General features: G+C 43.1%; 1 protein-coding gene across 2 annotated transcripts in view; it reads right to left on the reverse strand.

Annotated features, from left to right (window-relative positions):
* tspan9a (tetraspanin 9a) overlaps positions 1-22,155 on the reverse strand; it is a 276,224-nt gene that overhangs the window by 25,452 nt on the left and 228,617 nt on the right. For both annotated transcript variants that reach the window (XM_021601788.2, XM_021601781.2), the window contains 2 exons: positions 12,994-13,185; positions 10,508-10,582 (listed from right to left, as the gene is read on the reverse strand). In XM_021601788.2, the coding sequence (XP_021457463.1) occupies positions 10,508-10,582; positions 12,994-13,185 (267 nt within the window). The remainder of the gene's footprint in view (positions 1-10,507; positions 10,583-12,993; positions 13,186-22,155) is intronic.

Here is a 22,155-nt window from a genome sequence, read left to right on the forward strand (position 1 = left end):
ATGAAGCCTGTGATTGCTTATACTGTTATAGAGCACTGCTTATAGAGCACTCTGCAGTGGAAAGAGGCGTACCTGTGTCTCTGCCATACCTGGAGGCAAGACTTCCACTGCAGAGCAACCATGGGAGGAGGGGAAGTTATTAGCCTGAAATCCAAACTGATATGCTATGTTTCACTGGTGAAATGTAGCAAATCAGTTAGATTCCAGGCTAGAAAGGTACTCCAGTAAATTGACATATTCATGAACATTAGAGCATAATCACACATGATTTGAAGACGAAATCTCAATTTTGGAGCCTCTATTAATAGACTGCCAAATGCTGCCAAAGTGTCTGTATGTCTGTGATTTCCAGATCAAATAGCCTTGGTAAATTAACGATTCCATCTTTTGGGGATGTGGAGAGCCTAACACGGCATACTATATTTAGTGTCTCTCTCTCTCTCTCTCTCTCTCTCTCTCTCTCTCTCTCTCTCTCTCTCTCTCTCTCTCTCTCTCTCTCTCTCTCTCTCTCTCTCTCTCTCTCTCTCTCTCTCTCTCTCTCTCTCTCTCTCTCTCTCTCTCTCTCTCTCTCTCTCTCTCTCTCTCTCTCTCTCTCTCTCTCTCTCTCTCTCTCTCTCTCTCTCTCTCTCTCTCTCTCTCTATATATATATATATATATATATATATATATATATATATATATATATATATATATATATATATAAATGAGAGAGAGAGAGAGGAAGAAGGAGAGAGAGAGAGCGCGGAAGCGCAAGAGCAATATGTTCAGGGCCTGATCTCCATTCAATTCTCAGATACAGTAGCCTTCAGGTATGGGGTTAATGCCACAAATGAAATTATAATTGAATTCCCTCTCCCGGTAAATTCAATTGAATTCAATTACAATTTTAGCTAAGTCTTTGAATTCAGAGATAATTATATTTGTCTCAATTCCAATGTTAGATAAAACAAAAAAAAACATGTTTTAAGTGAGAAAAGGTATTTGTCTGAAGCTGAAAAGGGAACTCACATGAACACCACAATGCCTATTCCACCCATGCCCTACCAAGGTTTTCCAGCACACAGCTTTGACCTATTACAGTAGCTATGTTGTTATTGTCCTTCAAACATGTGTAGGCAGGCTGCTTAGGATTCAAAACTAAATACAAGTACAAACATAACATTAAGCAACACATTATTTTGACAGTGATAATAAACTGTCCCTCGATAAGCACAGCAATTGATAAAACAGGACCATGTTTGAAACACAAGTAGTTCTGAGCTTATGTCAATATTACTCAGGTAAGCTAACATCTACAGAAATCAGGAATGCAGACAGGCTTGATCTACAGTATCTGAGCTAATGTGTCCAACATACCTGTTGTTATTCTGGGCACCTACTGACCAAAAAAGGATATTATTATGATTCTTTTTTTCAATAACATGTTTTGCTAAAATAAAGGTTTAAGAAAAGACAGGCATAGACCACATAACTACAAGACAAAACAGCTCAATCAAGCCAGATGGCTTGCTTTCATTTAATTAAAAGCATGAGAAGGTAACGTAATGGGATAATGTTTTACTGTGGTGTGTGAAGAATCCAATACTTTACATTGCATGCGGTACAAATCACATTATTGTGGAAGCACCTCCTCTAAGAGCCTGAATTAGGCTGTTTGAGAAGGTTTGAATCCTAAGCAGCCTGCCTACACATAGTTTGAAGTACAATAACAACATAGCTACTGTAGTAGGTCAAAGCTGTGTGCTGGAAAACCTTGGTAGAGCATGGGTGGAAAAGGCATTGTGGTGCTCATGTGAATTTCCTTTATTTTCCGGCTTCAGACCAATGCCAATTATCACTTACAATTCAGTTTTTTATTCATTTCCATGGTTTTTACACCGTAAAGTGATTATGCAACATTAATTATGCAACCTTATAATACATGCTCTCCTTGTGAACCCTCACAATATTGATTTTATTTATAGACAAGATTCCAGCTCATAATCCTACTGAAGAATTGTCAAGAGCAAGGAAGCAAAGCCTAAAGAAAATATTTACTATGCGATTAAACAATGTAGCTGGCTAGATGACTATAGGAGCGCAAAATATGGATTCATTGTTTTCAATGGAAGGGTTCTTAAAAGTTCTCTCTCGCTAAGGCGAGCTGTTACCGTGAATATATCATAGTCATCCTCCTCGGTGTGTCAAATGCAAGCTGATTTGGAGGAAGTCCATCTGAATGTTCCCTGGGACAACGGTGGTCTACTCTGACATCATGCAGTGAGATGTTCCAGTGGGAGGAGGACATCAACAAGCGCATAGAGATTGTCTAGTGTTCTGTCAACCAGCTGGTGTTTGCATTTCTCTGTGACAGGCACATGCCCACACAATCTGACACTTTGCCATAAAATCACTGTGTCCCTGGGTAGTCCCGTAGGGCAGGGTTTCCCAAACTCGGTCCTACATCATTATACTGAGACCGTGTCAAATGTTAAAAGGATGTATTTGGATGCTTTTGTTCATGTCTTTCGCATCCCCTGATACTGCACAATGAGCAAAGAGGAAGTGAATCGCAGCTGGGGTAAGTTTGTCAAAAACAAGACAAATCACACAAAGAAAAGTGTCGGACCCTTCTATAACATGCCTTTTACAAACAATTGAGATTTACTTCAGAAATAGGACAATTATCCTTTAAATAACCGCATGTCCTTTGTAACTATACCAAATGTAACATATCATACTGATATCAGGGTCCTGGATTTGCATGTACTATGTTACATCTAGTCTATGAGACCAGGCTGGCACACAGCAAGTCACGTAAGCAAGCAATGATCCTGATGTTGTTTTAACCTGGTCCAGCGTGTGGAGCCCCTGACTACATTTTACTTCTGGAATGCCGATTTCAGATTGTCTGTGAACACACTGAAAAGGAATTTGACACTGTGTTGATCAGTCGGCACTCATTTGTACTATAAATGTTAAGACGGCAGGAGAGGGAGTTTATGCCGAAGCTGGAATTTATTCTACAGGTGTTTTAAACAGCGACGCTGTCAGTCTAAGCATGCACAACTGAGGTTCTGTTTACACGTACGTTTGGGGTTCAACCATTTACTATATGTGGTTCAACATAGCTAAATTATTGTTTCTTAACAAAGCAATTTGTTTTCTTAGCTTTGGTTTTTATAGTGGTCTTGGTTGTTCTTAGCCGAGGAAATGTAGCGTAGTTAACTGCAGGGTTTGCCCTGTCTGAAATCTGTCTACCTCGTCTTGATGTTACCATAGCTTGGTCTGTGCAATGCAAATTAACCTGATTAGCATGGCAGTTTCCCAAAGATTGATGAGTTCAAACTTAATGTAACTAACTAGAAAGTATTATATATTGTGGTGCATGAACTGGCCATACAAGTTAGCTAACACTACACTCTTAAATTGGCTAAGGTTACTTAGCTAGCTAAAGTGAATTGGCTATCATAGCAGCCAAGGACGTCCGCTAGATTATTTTGTGCATATTTGTTTGTGCTCCGATTACACGCAAGTGTCTAGATCAGCAGTTTACACATGATGACTTTTGCCTTGTATGGAAAAACTTATTTGGCAAAATATCATTTGTTGCTTGTTGGTTAGCTACCTAGCCAACGTTAGCTCTTATCTGTTGGGTATACCGTTAAGTTAGTTAGATACTTAGCTAATCAAAATATCAGTTTGCATTTATTGATTAACGTCAGCTAGCTATTTACAGTAGCCTAGGTTTGTTCGCATAAACGTCTTGTGACTGGTAGCATGATGCAAGCAGCTGTGTTGTTGCCGAGCAACCAACCAGGAGTTAGAACTCTTGAGTTACGGCTGAAAAAGCTACAAAAAGGTATCACATCGTTGTTTCTTAACAGACGGAAATGTGCACGTGAGAACGATACATTATACATTTAATAAAAACTGTTGCACCTACAAACTTAGTTAATACTGCATTTTTTAAGACCAGTGGTAACTTTATGGACGCTGTCTCGTTTTAATCCGACGTTTCGAATTTGAGCCAGGTAGACGCTAACGACCCTGTTAACCTTTTCACGTTTGAGTTCCAAATGTCTCTAACGGTCGCCAGAGTGTGAGTTTTTATGCACGTGACGTAAGAGTACACTCACTGTTCAAAAATGTGATTGTTACGCAACAGGACAGTTAACCCACGCTGCCACCAAACCAAGGTACGCTGTCTGCTAATTATCTATAGGCTATGTTTCAATTTGTCAATTTCAAATTATTTTCTAACAAGTTTTATTTTCGAACAGTTTGAATTGAGGTGTGTTCAGCCTCCTCATTAATTCACATAAGAAGTAGCCCATTTCACTGTTGGGGTCAATTTATGTTTGAGGCTTTACTTCTCTCTTCGAATAGAGCCAAAACACGTCCCCAGTATTTCCCCAGATTTAGTATGCAGACATTAACGCATCTATAGTCAGAACAGGCCTTCCACAAACTTTCCCCCCTGCCACATTTTCTGGCTGGCAACCGCATTGCCTTCATTATTTTTTCTTACAAATAATAACATTGGATATGTGTGCGTTCCTCTCAAAGTAAGTGCCTTATTTTCTGTATATAGTGTTGTCGTTTCTACTGTAGAATATCATATGTACAGTATGTATGGAGCATAATGTATTTACTGTTTTATTCACATTTTCAAGTTCTGGTGATAAATCATGCATTCCGATTATTGCATAGATTGTAATGGACACATGTGTAAAATACTTTTTTACTGATTAAGATGAGCTAATGCTAAGCTATTTACCAGCTATGTGTGGCGCCATGTTTATTGACACCATACAGTGCATTCTGGTTGTCAAATAAGCATCTGTCAGGCCAAAGATGTTGTAACAAAATGAGGTGAAGGGGTGGTTCACTCGACTGACTTATGGTGTTTTCAAGACAACAGGATCTCTGAAAAATCAAATCATGACATCGGTGATCTTCAGGTTGGAAAATTGGAGTTCCCAAGTTGGAATTCCGAGTTGGACAAATGTTCAAAGCGAGTTCCCAGTTGTCTTGAACGCACTGAAGTCGGGAGTTGGAGATCCGAGTTCCCAGTTGTTTTGAATGCGGCATCAGACTATGGTACCTCAGGGTTGCCTGCTCAGACCCCTTTCCAGGGGTTTTATTTTTATTTAGCTTTTAAATACTATGATGCCCCCCATCATAGTAATATTTCCTGCATCATATCTCCCCCAATATATCTTCCCCCATGGATTTGAAAACCCTCTACAAATGAAATGAACTCCCCCACAAACCCCCCTAAAATGGTTTCTTCCATATCGGGCAACCCTGTTTAGCTTTGGCGCCACGGTTAGGCTAGGCAGTAGGATTGCATTTGGGGGGATCTGTGAGGTAATCATTTTATTAACTTTGTGATTTGTCAAAAACTGTGAACGACTTGTCAAGTCATGTGCTCCGGTTCTTGTATACAGTGTAACGAGTACATTGAAGATTTGGAAATATACTGAAAATTGGCCAAACTAAATTAATATTTTTCAGGCAATGACCTTGACTTTGACTTTGTTTATTTCTGTCTTATAGTGAATTCTGGGATTAGTTTTTGCTTGCCAAACATAAACAAACATGGCTACCATCACAAAGAATGTAACTGCTGTTACATCTCTTTTCTAAACAATGCTAACTTTCTCCCTTGTTCACAATGTACCACATCTCTGGTGAGCACAAGTCTAGCGGTTAGGTCGCTAACTTATGTTTTGTTTTTTGTCAGCGCAACCAATTATTTAGACTGGTTAATGGAATGAGTTTGGCTGCGGATGTGTTCCGTGTGATGCTTGGATGATGAGGTTCACATTTATCTTTTACAATAAAAGGTGAAATTTAGGAATAAAATTGTGAAGACCAGTACCAGTAAGATCAGTACAAAACATTGTTTAGATGCTTTTATTAGACAACAATGCTTTTTAGACGTGTTTGTTGCATAATTCGTTATGTTGCTCCTGTTCCAATCACATATTTGCAGGGACCTGTCATGACTTCTGCTGAAGTTGGTCCCTCTCCAAGTTCGGGCGGCGTTCGGCGGTCGATGTCACCTGCTTTCTAGTCACCACTGATCCATGTTTCATTTTTGTTTTGTTTTATCTTCATTGTACACACCTGGTTTCCATTCCGTAATCATGTTCCTTATTCGGGACGCGAGAGTGTGAACGCCCTCATCTCCTGTCTGACGGGTAAAGCACTGGAATGGGCGAACGCCATCTGTGGAAGGGAAGGACCGGCGTTGGATGATTATGAAGATTTCACCCGCCGATTCCTGGCGGTTTTTGATCATCCACCTGAAGGGAGAGCGGCGGGGGAACGACTATATCATCTCAGACAGGGGATGAGGAGCGCACAAGAGTTTGCGCTGGACTTTTGCACTCTGGCCGCCGGTGCGGGATGGAATGAGCGGCCCCTGTTCGACCACTACAGGTGTAGTTTACGCGAGGACATTCGCAGGGAGCTAGCCTGCAGACACCACCCTTAACCATGACCAGCTGGTGGACCTATCCATCTGGCTGGATAATCTGTTGGCGTCCCGCGGACGTCCGGATCGGGGTCCGTCAGTTCCATCCCCCAGCACTTCCGATCCAACGCTGATGGAGCTGGGAGGTGCTGCTATGAGGGGGAGCGGAGGGGGGACCATTCCCTGCACTACCTGTTGCCGCAGTGGGCACACTGCTGGTCGGTGCTGGGGAGGTTCCCCAGGGAGTCGATTTAGCAGGCGGAGCGCTGGTGGGTCATCCCAGGTGAGTAGGCACCTGACTCACCCAGAGCTTCCTGTTGTTTATAGAATTCCCTGAGTTCTCCCCGCATTCCCAGTATAAGGCGCTAGTCGATTCAGGCGCGGCTGGGAACTTTATTGACCGTTGCTTTGCACATAGATTAGGGATCCCTATTGTTCCTGTTGATGTTCCTTTCCCTGTACATGCCTTAGATAGGATAGGGAGGTCACTCTTAGGGAGCTCCACTCTGTATGATAGTGCAGGAGGGTCATGAGGAGAGAATTAGTCTCTTTCTGATCGACTCTCCTGCGTTTCCTGTTGTGTTGGGCCTTCCCTGGATGGCTTCACATGACCCCACTATTTCGTGGCAACAGAGGGCTCTCAAGGGATGGTCCCGTCAGTGCTCAGGGAGGTGTGTAGGCGTTTCCTTGGGTGCAACTACGGTGGAGAGTCCAAACCAGGTCTCCACCATGCACATTCCCCCCGAATATGCCGATTTGGCACTCGCCTTGTGTAAAAAGAAGGCGACTCAATTACCACCCCATCGACGGGGGGATTGTGCGATAAATCTCTTGGTAGACGCAGCACCTCCCAGGAGTCACTTGTATCCTCTGTCACAGGAGGAGACGGCGGCTATGGAAACATATGTCACCGAATCTCTGGGACAGGGAGACATTCAGCCTTCCATTTCACCTGCCTCCTCAAGTATATTTTTTGTGAAGAAGAAGGATGGAGGTTTGCGCCCGTGTATTGACTATCGAGGTCTTAATCAGATCACAGTAAAGTACAGTTACCCGCTACCTCTCATAACCGGTGTGACAGAGTCATTGCATGGGGCGCGCATCTTCACAAAATTGGATCTCAGGAGCGCTTACGACCTGGTGCATATCCGGGCGGGGGATGAGTGGAAGACAGCATTTAGTACCACTTCTGGGCATTATGAGTACCTCGTCATGCCGTACAGGTTGATGAATGCGCCATCAGTCTTCCAATCCTTTGTAGATGAGATTTTCGGAGGACCTGCACGGGCAGGGTGTGGTGGTGTATATAGATTCTAATATACTCCGCCACACGCGCCGAGCATGTGTCCCTGGTACGCCGGGTGCTTAGTCGACTGTTGGAGCATGACCTGTACGTCAAGGCTGAGAAATGTCTGTTCTTCCAACAGTCCGTCTCCTTTCAAGGGTACCACTTTTCCGCATCAGGGGTGGAGATGGAGAAAGACCGCATTCCAGCTGGTCCCTCTCCTTGTACGGGCGGCGTTCGGCGGTCGACGTCACCGGCTTTCTAGTCACCACCGATCCATGTTTCATTTTTGTTTTGTTTTGTCTTCATTGTACACACCTGGTTTCCATTCCATAATCATGTTCCTTATTTAACCCTCTGGCTTCCCCTTTTGTTTTGTGCGTGATTGTTCTGTCAAGGTGTTCCGTGTTCCGTGTTCTGGATTGCTCATGCTTATCCTTGTTGGATTATTGTTGATATTGAGTAAATATCGTGGCTTTACTTATACCTGTGTCCTGCGCCTGACTCCGCTTTATTCCATTCATCTGGAACATTGACAGGACCACTCAACAATGATCACAAAAATGTGATCGTACGCATCAAAGGGTTAAAAAAATCAGGTATGAGGTTCTCGATAACAGACGGGCGCCTCGTGTAGAAAGGGGGGGGTGTGTTGTGTACCTCCAATAAAGTTGATTTACGGATTTTCATCGAGATTGGTGTCATATTGGCTTAGATACGATGATAGGGAGATTTGAATTTAACACTGAGCTTCAACCAATGCCTATATTAGATGTGATTATTGTCGTGTCTATAATAAATTCTAAGAATTAATTTCCCAATTCAACATTATCGACAAACAAGATCTCAAATTCAATTGCCTCAGCCTTTTAGGCTAATAATGTTAGTGTTCAGACAGCCTCGCTATACTGGAAAAATATAAATACAAGTTGAAATGATTTAAAACAAATCCTTCAGTCAATGTTTGATACTAAGTACATTTGATACTAAGTGAATTAAATGTACACATAATGAATTCCAATTAAATTTAATAAACAAATTCCAATTAAATTCCAATTCAAACAGACTTATTCCAATTCCTTAACTTAAAGATTGTTGAAATTTGAATTGAACGTAAATCCACTTCATGAGTTCATTCAAAAATGTCATTGGAATTTCAAATTAAATTAGATTTTACCTCAACCCTGGTAGCCTCATGTAATCTAAAAACACAGTCTAAAAAATCCTGTGTTGAACCATTCCTGGTCTGATGTGAGCTAGAAATGCCACATTCAATAACTAGCCATTTGCAGTAACAGCTTCACATTTCATTGATACATTTCAGGCCATCAGTGTTATCATCACTTCATCTAACTTTAATGTGCAAGTGGAGATACAAACACAATAATCTGTGGAGATGGAGGACTCATAAACCTGCCTTGAGACGACAGTAAAGCCTAAAGTCGGGCCTTACAGCAAAAAACGTCATGGCCCGTATTTACAAATCCTCTCCAAGTAGGAGTGCTGATCTAGGATCAGGGCCTGTATTTATAAAGTGTTTCAGTAGGAATGCCTTTGCCTTTTAGATTACATGGACGGGTGGACCTTATCCTATATTAGCACTCCTCCTTGGGCCCAGGTTCTCCTGTCCATCCTTGATAATATAAAAGGCATAACTGATCTCAGATCAGCACTCCTACTCTGGGATGCTTTGTGGATACGAGCCCAGGCTTCTTTGACTGATGATCACCCCACACCTTCACAGATTATCTCATACTGCTGCACTGCTGTCAAGTCAAGTACCCTCCCATAAGATCCTTTGGAAAGGTTTAGTTTGGGTTTATGACGTTAAGCTGGTGATATCTGAAGATGGTGCTTATAGACAGACGGCAGACATATTTATTCCTGATGGTGCATGCCTGCTGCATGCATGGGAGACTGGGAGAGATCCAGATCTCTGAATGAACTGGGTGCTAACTGCTAAATTAATTCCTTTATCTGTCGGAGAGGCTGACCTTGAACAATGACCTCATGTCCAAAGAATTTGAATATAAAGAAGAATAAAAATCTAACTCACACAATGTCCCTGGAAAAAGAGGACCATTTTATTGCTGATCCATTTGACCAACACAAAACATTTGCCTCAGGCTTGGTTACTTCATCTATCTGGGGACATTTATAGGTTGATTTTAAGACTTCCCCCATGGCTGTCAATAACCTCCTGGGCTTTACATGCCATCCAATGTTCTCAGATTCTCAGACCCTGGCCATACATAGCAGCACAAAACCCCACCCCATGCCCTAAGGGTCATGGGAAACGCTGATCTAAAGCTTCAGAGTAAGTGGGACATATAGCAGGAGAGTGGGGCTAAGAAAGAGCTAAGGACTAATTACACTGAGCCATTTGGCCAGGGGTGAGACTGCATTTTGTTGGCTGACCTGTGATCCTTTTGACCCCGGGGGTCAGCCCAGTGGGGTGAAGACGCTTAACCTCTCGCCGTGCGACAAGTGTCTTTGAAAGAGGAGACTGAGGACACTCTCAGCATGGAACAACTGGGCCATGCTTATGTACGTGACACCATTTGTGTCTTGAGGTTTCTGGGGTGTGTGTGTGTGTGTGTGTGCAAACATGCAGCGTTTACACGTCAATAAATGGTAAGTAGTTACATGCTCAGTGAATTCTGATGTCGTTCGGCACATTTACATTCATATGTGTAACATGGGATCATATAATATACTGTATCATAAGTTAACATGGGGGACATTAAAGTATCCTTACCTTATCTGAATACACGAAGAACAGGATGAGTAGTATCAGCTCTGCCAGCAGGATTATCAGCAAGACAATGAAGAACTGCAAGAGAGAGAGGAGATGGAGAGAATGAGAGAGAGAGAGAGCAAGAGAGGGAAATGAAGAGACAGAGGAAGAGGGATACAGAGGGAGAGAGGGGGAGGGAGAGAGATGGAGATAAGGTGAGTGAGTGCCTGGGGGCCAGTGAACATCCCGAGGAGGAGGTTTAATTTCTCCACAGATTCTCCCACGTAGCCCAGCATCTCCTTACTCCTTCAGCTAAATACTGACTCTATCCCTTCTTCACAGCATGGGAGCTCAGCAACCGGCAGATTCAGAAATTCAATTTGAGGAGAGTTCTATTCATTTTTCCCTGTTTGTTTTGGATGTATTATTTGGGTCATGGTACATATGAAAAAGGATCACAGTGAAAACTGCACGGACAGTTGTTCATTGAATTTGTAGGTGGCCAGGTCAGCATTTGATTGTTTCATTGAATCTTTTGTCTTTTGTTGACAGGTCCCACAAAGTCTGTTTGTCATGTTTCCTCCGGGTGTGGAACGTTTCAAATTATATAGACACAATGTGGGTGCTCTGATTGCTTAAACAGACACGATGTATGTGTGAGTGTGTTTGTTTGAGTATGTGTGTGAGGGTGTACGTGTGTGTCTGTGCGTTCATACACCCACTTTCATGTCTGCAATGTCAGCCGAGTGTGTTACACATTTCAATCTTCCCTTGAATTTTGCGATGGGCTCTTTCAACTTGTCTAGCCTAGCTTGAATCTCCTGACGGCAAAGGTTCTCTGACCTTTATCTATTTCAAATATTTCTAATCCAAAGAGAGTTTGTTCACAGAAGAACTTCACAAATAATATGTCAGACCGGTACCTCAGATCTGGCTGCCCCCAGGAGGGCTAACTTCACTCTGATGTTTCCAGACAGACTGACAGATAGAAAGACTGACTGTTCAAAACATCCCAGGTTTGGGCGAATATGAAATACCCGTTGGCTCAATCTGATATGACTTAACAGAGATGTGGTATGAAACTTTTACATCAGAGTTCATTATTTATCACTATGGTGTTCTGACTGAGATCCAGGCCCTCTCTCCCGCTTTCTCTCTCTCTCTCTCTTTTTTCCTCTCTCTGTCCCCCCTCTCTTTCTCTCTGTCTCTCCGTGTTGTTAAAGCAGGTAGTGTATACCTACCGCTGTGCTGATGTGGAGGATTTGGTATGCTCTTAACTGAGGCGTGTGCTAGCTTCTCCAAGGGATTGGAGATGTTTGATATTCCGCAACTCTCATTTTTAAGTTGATTTAAAAAGTTTCACATCCAGTTACATAAACCTATTTTTAAACTTTGCTGATTAAATCAAACTTGAGAAAACTCTTGAGACTTTTTCAGGAACAACATGAGTCTAGAGACAAACAAGACTATTCTTTGTGTTAAATAATTCAGGGCGTTCAATTTTTTTCCTTACCAATGCAATGGATGTGCCATTATGAGCGCTACATAATTCAATCATGTAAGTGACACACATGTCCTCACACTGACACATCTTTCAATCAGGCTGTGACCACGGCCATGGAGGAGAGCCGATGGGTTACTGTTCATTTTCAAAATGGGAGACTCCCGCAGCGGCTGGCGCTCGGGTCGAATTTTCTCTCTGAACCCCTGAGGTTTTTACTGAGGATTCAACTCCCCGTTGAGCTCGTTAGCCTGGCTGCTCTACTGATGACCCATTTGAAGAGTAATACAAATAAGGCTGCTGTGAGTGTGTATGTGAGATTTGTTTTATTTTAACAATGTCTTTGTTGGCCCAATAGTTACATCATTAAAAGCACAAACGTTACTTCATTTAAACAGACCTAGAAAGTTAGAACCAAGCCCCCCTCCACGTCCACTGTAAAGAATCCCCCTGATGCCCCACACCCCTACACAGTCCTCCAGATCGTACACCAGCCCCCCATATACTGTACACTTGCCAGCCGAGCCCACAACAGCCCCAGTAGCACAGCTCTGGGATCCGTGATTCCCGCCTCCTGCATTACATGTTTCCTGGTCTTCCACACCGCCATTTCTGTCTGCACCAACAGGTAGTTTACTAGGCAGTCCCTTTGCCTGTTGGCTATGCTATATTTAGGCCCTCTGACATATAGGTCCAGAGTCAGCCTGAACCTTAGGTCTGTACACCACCCACCCAGGACTAAAAACAACCCTACCAGCCTGGAGCGAGAAAGAAACTGATGCTACACTGTCTCCTTCTCCTTACAGAACAGACACCCCTCCCCACTAATGGATCAAGGTGCGACACCTATCTGTTCTTAGCGATAGCGCTGTAAATAATCTCTGAACGAGCCCAGTTGTACAGCACAGACCCCCTCCACCTCCTGCTGCAGCAGCCTGATGGACTTAATATGTGTGTGTGTGTGTGTGTGTGTGCGTGAGAGAGAGAGAGAGAGATCATAACTCACACTCAGAAGCAGGCACTTGTTCTCCTTGATGGCGCCCAGGCAGCCCAGGAAGCCGGTCACCATGACGATGGCGCCGATGGCGATGACCAAGTTGGCAGCGGAGAGCGACGGGAAGGAGGGCGAGAAGGTGGCAAAGCTGCCCTGGGACACAGACAGCCAGATGCCCACGCCGAGCAGCCCACAGCCACACAACTGCAAAGCAAGAGATCAGAAGAGAGGAAACCAGGTAAGTCAGGTAGGAAATACTCATCACAAAGAAATATCTGTTCAGGATGAATTGGAGTCGGCAGAAATCATGCCATCCAATGCTTCCACAGTTTCTTTGCATGTCCGAAACGAGCAAGCATATTCACACATAACGCAAAATGTTATATTCCCCGAGAAAATTTGTATTTTCATAGTCTTCACGAAGTACAAATCAAAGGGACCATGTAAATATCCTTCAGAAAGGCTGTGTTGGTAGGCAGACCTCCCTTTACGCACCAGCATCCATCCCAAACACACACAAAACAAGAGCTTTTACAACTATTACAGAGCATGAACGGATTCTGTTAAACCAATAAGAGCTCCACTGGAAATGATGAGCAGAAATGCTTTCTGCAGGTCTGAGCAGCTTACTGACATAGAACAAACACAGAATTACACACACACACTGAATGTAGTCTAGGCTTATAACACTTGTAGGGACACGGCACACCTCTAAGGGGAGCAGTTCCCCAGGGCTGGAATTCCTCTACAGTCCACTGCCCCCTACAGAGACTCACTCTGCTGGGCCTCGTTGAAAGTCTCTCAGATCTAGCATGCACTCCATTAATGCACCGCAGTGTTTTTGGAAGAGCCTGATCGGGCAGAGAGTTGCCCGGGTTCTGTCTGTGGGTGTTCCGCCCATCCACGAGTGGTAAGAGCAGACAGGACAGACACTGGCTGCATCCTAAAAGGCAACCTTTTCCCTATATAGTGCATTCCTTTTGACCAGAGGCTTATGGAGCTCTCGTCATTTGAGACACAGCCTAATACTATGATTTGGGCAGACAGCCCGCCATGCCTGCTGGCCCCAGTGAAATATCAGTGGGTAGGTAAGTGGTGACATTTTCACTCCGACTAATATAATTCAATATCCAATGCAATCTTGTCATGAATAACAAATTACAATGAGGTGAAATCTGGTTAGACGCCATGGTAGATCTTAGCACCTTCCTCCATCCCTCCCTCCTTGTGGAGGGAAAGTGTACAGTGAACAATTAAAACTCTTGACACGGGATGTCTTTGACGGTGCAGTCATCTCTAGACGTTAACACATCAGTGCTCCCGAACACATTAACGCCCGTCCGCGATATATGGAGCCGTGTTCTGTGCACTAAACCAACCTGCAAACCTTCAGCCCCAACACAGGAACGAACACAGGCGAACCTGGAGTCGTATTTCTGAAGAGAATTAGACAAAAACAAAATGATGAATCACATGTACAGTGTATCCCCGAGCTAAATGAGTTGGGTAATTGGACTGACAAATAGCTCCTTCAATAACTCTAAGCGATGAGCACTTAACAAACAAGCGTTTCGCTACACTCGCATAAACACCTGCTAACCATGTGTATGTGACCAATAAGATTTGATTTGATTTGGCTTACATCCAGAGATGACAAATGGCTCTATCACCCTGTCTCAACACCATCGACACCCTCATCTAAGAGCCCCACCAAAAAGTGTGACCTTTCACAGCATACAGTAAAAACAAAACAAGCGCCTTCCACGCTGGTGGCGCATATGAGAGTGGGTCTAAGTGGGTTGGTAGTGAATATACGAGTGTGTATGAGAATGGGGTCTGTGAGGGTTGTTTGATGGTTATGTGAAGGTTGTTTGATGGGGGGCTGTCCCACTGGGACAGAGCCTGAGGGGTAAACTCCTGTCTGCCGATGATGGTGGCGTCGAGAGACGTCTCCATGTTAATGAGTCCTACAGGGTCTGTAACTCTGGACATACTGTATAAACCTGGGGCCAGTCACAGAGTTCAGGCCGTCAAACCCCCATCAAACGCCCCCTCCCAGGGGCCGTGTGTTGAGTGGAGGATCACGCTCATTAACCTGTGACATTTCCATTGGGCAGGCTGTGTGGCCTGTGTTTGTGTAGGCTAGAGTTGACGGGAGATACTGCTTTGTATATACAGGGAGCTTCTGGGGGACTGCATATCCTTTTAAGACCTGAAATGCGAAAATGTCCTGGTTGTTAAAAATCAGGAGGCGCTAACGGAAAACCTTGTGTAATAAGTACGTCAGTACCTCAGCTCAGCAAAACGGTTGCTGAGTGGAAAGTATTGAGATTCTACCAAAGAGAATGTGTTGCCTTGCCAGGGACCTGATCCTGACAGCCTGACTAAAAGTACAGAAAATATCAGTGACTCCCGAGTGGCACAGCGGTCTAAGGCACTGCATCTCCGCGCAAGAGGTGTCACTACAGTCCTTGATTTGGGAGTGATTGGGAGTCCCATTAGGAGTCCCATAGGGCGGCACACAATTGGCCCAGCGTTGTCTGGGTTTGGCTGGGGTAGGCTGTCATTGTAAATAAGAATTTGTTCTAAACAGTGGTGTTAAAGTACTACTTAAGTAGGTTTTTGGGGTATCTGTACTTTACTTACTATTTATATTTTTGACAACTTTTACTTTTACTTCACTGCACTCCTAAAGACAATAATGTACTTTTTACTACATACATTTTCCCGGACACCCAAAATTACACATTACATTTTGAATGCTTAGCAGGGGAGGAAAATGGCCCAATTCACACACTTGTCAAGACAACACGTGGTCATCCCTTCTGCCTCTGATCTGGCAGACTCACTAAACACAAATGCATCTTTTGTAAATGATGTCTGAGTGTTGGAGTGTGCCCCTGGCTATCCATACACTTTTTAAACAAGACAATGGTGCCGCCTGCTTTGCTCAATACCAGAAATGTTAAATGATTTATACTTTTACTTTTGGTACTTAAGTATATTTAGAACCAAATACTTTTACTTGAGTAACGTTCTATTAAGGTATCTATACTTTTACTCAAGTATGACAATTGGGTACTTTTTCTACCACAGGTTCTTAATTAACTGACTTGCCTAGTCAAATAAAGGCTACACATTATAAGCTCCTGTGAAGGTTGGAGGATGGCCAGAGAGATGAGTCCATGAAGCCTCATAGCGAGGGACACTCGTTTGAGCAGGTCACAGAGCGTTTAATCCCTCCCGGAGCGGCCTATATCGTTTGGCCAACCGATGGGCGTCCTATTCAAAAGGAAACGGGAGCTTTTGTTCCTTTCCCTCGGAAAAACAGCAGTAAAAACAAACAACTAACTTGCTGTGTGACTGAGTAAGAGAGAGACTCAGGAGCATCAGTTGTTTGTTTGAGTGGCGTTAGATTGAACGACCCTCAGCTCAGTATGGGCCTCAATCACCTTAATAATACATAACTAACTACTAGGAGGAGTGAGCCGGGGGGATGGTCCCCGATTAAAAATTGAAAAATTGAAATGTCAACTGGAAATGCTGTGAAAGGTCACATTTGTCTTTATGCTGAGTGGATAAAATGCAGATAGATCTCCCAGCTCATGAGGCCACAGCCATTGAAACAGAGTTACTACAACAGGCTTTCCAATTCATGTCAATGGGTGGACCGGCTGCCATATTGAGTGTACCCATAGGAGTAAAGCAAGATAACATGCTTTTGTCGTGCTAGTCATTTTATCTCTATGGCCAAAGTTCCTGTTTTGTGAGAGGGTGCATTGTGGGTGGGTACTACTAGGTGGGTAGGTGGGTAAAAACTATGTGGATAAAAACAATTGTAAGTGGCTCCCTGTGCGTGCCCTTGCAGTGACACAGTCTCTCTCACTAAGCTTTGATATTTTGAGTTGAAATTGTGCACCAATATAGAATTTTAAAAGCCTGTTAAATTAAATGAAGTGCCATTTAATATAGACCACATGGAGAATTCAATAAATCCGATTTCTAAAATATGAAAAAGGACTTACTAAAGTACCAAAATTCAGCATTTTGACATGTCCCTCTGTCAATCCTCTCACTTTTTATGAGGTTGAACTTGTGCTCTTTATGACAGAATGTAAAAAAAAAAATGTAAAGCCCAAATTGGTGGAATGACCCAGGTACGTTATGAGGACAGGCAGGTTGGATTTATTTTTTAATGTTTTTATTTAACCTTTATTTAACCAGGTAGGCAAGTTGAGAACAAGTTCTCATTTACAATTGCGACCTGGCCAAGATAAAGCAACGCAGTTCGACACATACAACAACACAGAGTTACACATGGCGTAAAACAAACATACAGTCAATAATACAGTATAAACAAGTCTATATACGATGTGAGCAAATGAGGAGATAAGGGAGGTAAAAGCAACAACAACAAAAAAGGCCATGGTGACAAAGTAAATACAATATACAAAGTAAATACAATATACAAAGTAAATACAATATACAAAGTAAATACAATATACAAAGTAAATACAATATACAAAGTAAATACAATATACAAAGTAAAACACTGGAATGGTAGATTTTCAGTGGAAGAATGTGCAAAGTAGAAATAACAATAATGGGGTGCAAAGGAGCAAAATAAATAAATTAATTAAATACAGTAGGGAAAGAGGTAGTTGTTTGGGCTAAATTATAGGTGGGCTATGTACAGGTGCAGTAATCTTTATGAGGAAAGGGAGCATGAGAGGTAAGCCAGTCCAGGTGGGGGGAGGATCCCGTGCCTCTAGTTGATTGTGACTAATGCCCGAGTGTAGGAAAGCATCCAAGGTTGTCTGCTGTAAGTGATTGTGAAGCCACCCAGCCCCCACCCAATCTGTCTGATCTCTCTCGGTGTAATCTCTGTCTCACTACACCACTGCTACCAGCTCCAATGTCAAACGTGAAAGGATGTTATGTAGGAAATCCCAGAGTAGAGAGCGAGGCCTGCCAATTGGTGGTATGACCTTCGATGGTCGTGACTGACCTCAGGCCTGCCTGAGGCGCTTATCCTGTTTTAATTTCAGACACTCGGCTTGTTTTCACATCCAATCTATGTGGATGGATATTGTATAATGTCACAGTAGGATTTCAAGGTACAGGATGAGGGGTTGTAGACAGACATAATGCACAGAAGTTTACAGTAGTAGTTAAAAACCACATGAAAATGATGGGCCAAATGCCCTTCCACATGTGAGAAAGTTAGTTTAATCGCGAATGGTTCCCATTCCCTAAAATTATGTGTTAGTAGTCCCGCGTTACCATAACCCCAAGTCTCATTTATCCCTCTGTTCAGAGAGGGAAAAACCTGGAGTCGAGGCTAACCATGGGGGAAGATGTATAAGTGTTTAGCTTAAAGTAACATGTCAGTTAGGTATTTAGGCACCGGCTGCAGTTTTTAACTCTGTCGAACAGGCCAGGAGAGAGAGAGAGGGGAAGGTTCTGCTCCGTCTCAGCGCCCACAATCCCCTTGGCTCCCTGTGCGCACCCTTGCAGCGACATAGCCTCTCTCATTAAGCCATTACTGGGAGTGTGTGGGGTTGGTACGCTGCTTTCTATTACCTGATAGGAATTCTCCTCAGGCAGAGTTACAGTAACAAACATTACTGAAGATTCTGTGCTTCCAACTTGGTGGCAACAGTTTGGGGAAAGCCTTTTCCTGTTACAGCATGACAATGCGCTGTGCGCAAAGCGGGATCCATACGGAAATGGTCTGTCGAGATCTGTGTGGAAGAACTTGACTGGCCTGCACAGAGCCCTGACCTCAACCTAAACGAACACCTTTGGGATGAATTGGAACGCAGACTGTGAGCCAGGCCTAATCGCCCAACATCAGTGCCAGACCTCACTAATGCTCGTGGCTGAATGGAAGCAAGTCCCCGCAGCAATGTTCCAACATCTAGTGGAAAGCCTTCCCAGAAGAGTGGAGGCTGTTATAGCAGCAGAGGAGGGGCCAACTAAATATTAATGCCCAAGATTTTGGGATAAGATGTTCGACCAACAGGTGTCCACATACTTTTGGTCATGTTGTGTAGTTTTTTGATAGTATGACCATCTGTAGAGCATGGACAATCCAGACTATCCAGATAAAGTGTGACCACAAATTCAACCTATTCTGTGGTTGAGGGGCTGGAGTACACAATACTCAATTCAATACAAGTCTATAGCTCTCAACATTTAATAAAACGTTACATAGACATCTCTTTAGGCTAGAAAGAGGACATGGAGTGTCAAGGTTCAACGATTTGTGACTAGACTAATGTTAATTTTATCCAAGCCTTTTGTGGTCAGATTGAGTTGTGCTAAGTCTAAAGTCCAAATGTCATTGAAGGCTAGCTTGCTGTCAGTGTTGTGGCTGTGGTGAGTGGTGAGGAGCAAATTAGGCCTGTGGAACCATATTAGCTTTTGGGACAAGACTAGAGAACATGAGAGATGGCTCTATTTGACTGGATGAATGGAGCCCTGCTGTGTGGGTCCTTCTCAATGCTCAAGGTCAGGGTAATTGAAACTGTGAAGCAAATTCATCAGTGGAGGGAGAGGGAGGGTGGCGAAGGATGAGAGAGGAGAGGAAGAGGAACAGAAAGAGAAAGCGAGAGAACAGCCCTTCTCCATCACACTGGCTGGGTGCTTTATCAGCTGCGACAGTAACCTGCTCAGTGACACAGAGAGCCACCCGATGCGGGACGCCACTTCAATCTCCCCCACCAGCGGAGCAAGCAGGCCAGGCAAGGGGGAGGTGACTAGGGGAGGGGCTGCGACTGGCTGAGTGTGGCCGGGTGGAGCTGATCTTTTTACGCTCCCTCTCAGAGGTCACGGGGGAAACGGCCCGCAAACCACCCGGAATGATGACTTCAACGGCTTTTGTCAAACTGTGTCAGTCCTTTTCTTGGGCTCTTAGTATTACAATGGAGGTTGATTTCGGAAGGGGTTTGGGGTGTCTGCGGGCATGAGTGTGAAACTGACCCTCCAAACGACTTGCTCTGCTCTTGTTAAATGGCTTGCCACCAGATTTTTGCAATACAGGGGCTAAAGCTGATGACTGGCCTGGCCAGCATGGAAGTCATCCATTCTGGACATAAAATGCTCTTCGGGAGTGTAATGTTTCAGTGAAAGTGTGTTTTGTTAAAGTATAGCTCTAACATTACAGTGCAATAACAGTAAAGAGTGGTAGCAAAGCCTCCTGCCTGTGCTGGCTATGAGAAGGAGTGCTGCTCTATCCCTCTATCATCCCCTGAGTGCCACGCTATTCTTCACGTTATTGGAGAAAACATATTTTTAGCAGCAACTATGGGTTCCATCCTTTAAAAGGACAGTTAGCTCTTATTGATAATACTGTATACCATCATGAAGAGATAGAATGTCTAGCACCTCAGATGAAAACAATAACTTTCTCTCTCTGAAGGCTTACAATGCTGCTCGGACATTACTGTGGCATATGGCCATACTAAAAAAACACTATCCCTCCAAAAATGTTTAAGGGAAACTGACTTTTGACAGTGACTTTAGGCAAATATCTGAAATGACTGCACAAATTACAGTGTACACTTCAAATGAGAAATTATAGAATTGCAATTGCCGTCATTGTAAATAAGAATATGTTCTTAACTGACTTGCCTAGTTAAATAAAGGCTAAATGAAATAAATAAATAAAAATACTCCACCATGAAACTTTGTGAATCAAAAGGATTAAATTTACCAGTCATCTTTCAGCAAGGCTTTCAGTTATTTAACTGTGAACATGTCTAGCCTCGACTCATACGGCTTGACCAAAGCTGACATCTTTAAATATGAAAAGTCATGAATAAATGTAGGGAAATGTAGTTTCTACGAGTAATACATTCATTTGGGAGAGAAGCAAATGAGAATAGCAATTTAGCTATTTTTCTTTTTTACAAAAACATCCCTTACACTTAAATATATACTCTGCTTGATTGAATCACTTCAAATACTAATTCAATCAAAGTCGCCTTTATACAGAACATCTTATTTGATTAAGTGTCAAGTTGGAACGATCGGGGAGAGGGTCGTGGTCCATCATTAAACTCTGTTTCTGATTCTGGGTTCGAGTCCAGACTGTTGCAGCTGGCCACAGGTTTTGGCCGGCAGGGATGTCCTCGTCCCATCGCGCGCTAGCGACTCCTATGGCGGGCCGAGTGCAGTGCACGCTGCCACGGGTTGCCAGGTGCCCGGTGTTTCCTCCAACACATTGGTGCGGCTGGCTTCCGGGTTAAGTGGGCATTGTGTCAAGAAGCAGTGCGGATTGGTTGGGTTGTGTTCCTGAAGATGCGCACGGCTTTCGACATTCACGTCTCCCGAGTCCGTACGGGAGTTGCAGCGAGGAGACAAGTCTGTAACTACCAATTGGACACCACAAACTTGGGCAGAAAAAAACGGGTAAAAGAAAATAAATAAGGATTTCTCCTTCTAATGGCCTATGAGTTATCATAGTGCTGTGTGATGCATCCAGAACTGTCGCAGCCTTTTCAACTACAGAAGAAAAGATCCAGCTAAAACCAACCGACAGACGAATCTATGTTTTATGCTTTCATACTTCTTTTTTTCATAGTTTATGTTTTCATAGTCAACAGTGGTTGTGTTCCTAAACTACATCCTTCAACAAACATAGGTGCTGGGCTAAGGATAATGTGTCTACACTTGAATTATGTTTGGCCTGACGAAGATCCTTTTTTGGATCAAAACTTTGACGTTACCGGAACGTTCAGTAATTTTGGTAATTAACAGGTAATCTATGGCAATCTATGGTAACTTTGGTCATTTACACTTGAGTATATATATTTTTTTGATCAAATAGTGTTAGTTTTGTATATCTGTGTCCATATTGTCCATGAACTTCTAGTGGATAGACCACATGGATAGACCACATCAACAATGGCATTACTTTCAATTAACTCTGCAACTCTTCCAACTATTGACTTTTTTTTCACAACTGCCACCAGTTTGGCACCAATGTTTATGTTTTTTTTTTTACAACATTAACATATTGATATAGTCAAATAAATACAAGTGTGTAAAAAAAAAAGCTGAAATAAGTGCTATTCCTTTGGTAAGTTGATGGTTTATATTTAGGATAATGTCTTTCTATTTTTATGTGAAAATCGTTGTATTTGATTGTTTGATATATTTTACATGTGA

Source organism: Oncorhynchus mykiss, chromosome 1 (assembly GCF_013265735.2).
Source record: "Oncorhynchus mykiss isolate Arlee chromosome 1, USDA_OmykA_1.1, whole genome shotgun sequence".
In the NCBI taxonomy this organism is placed as follows: Eukaryota; Metazoa; Chordata; class Actinopteri; order Salmoniformes; family Salmonidae; genus Oncorhynchus; species Oncorhynchus mykiss.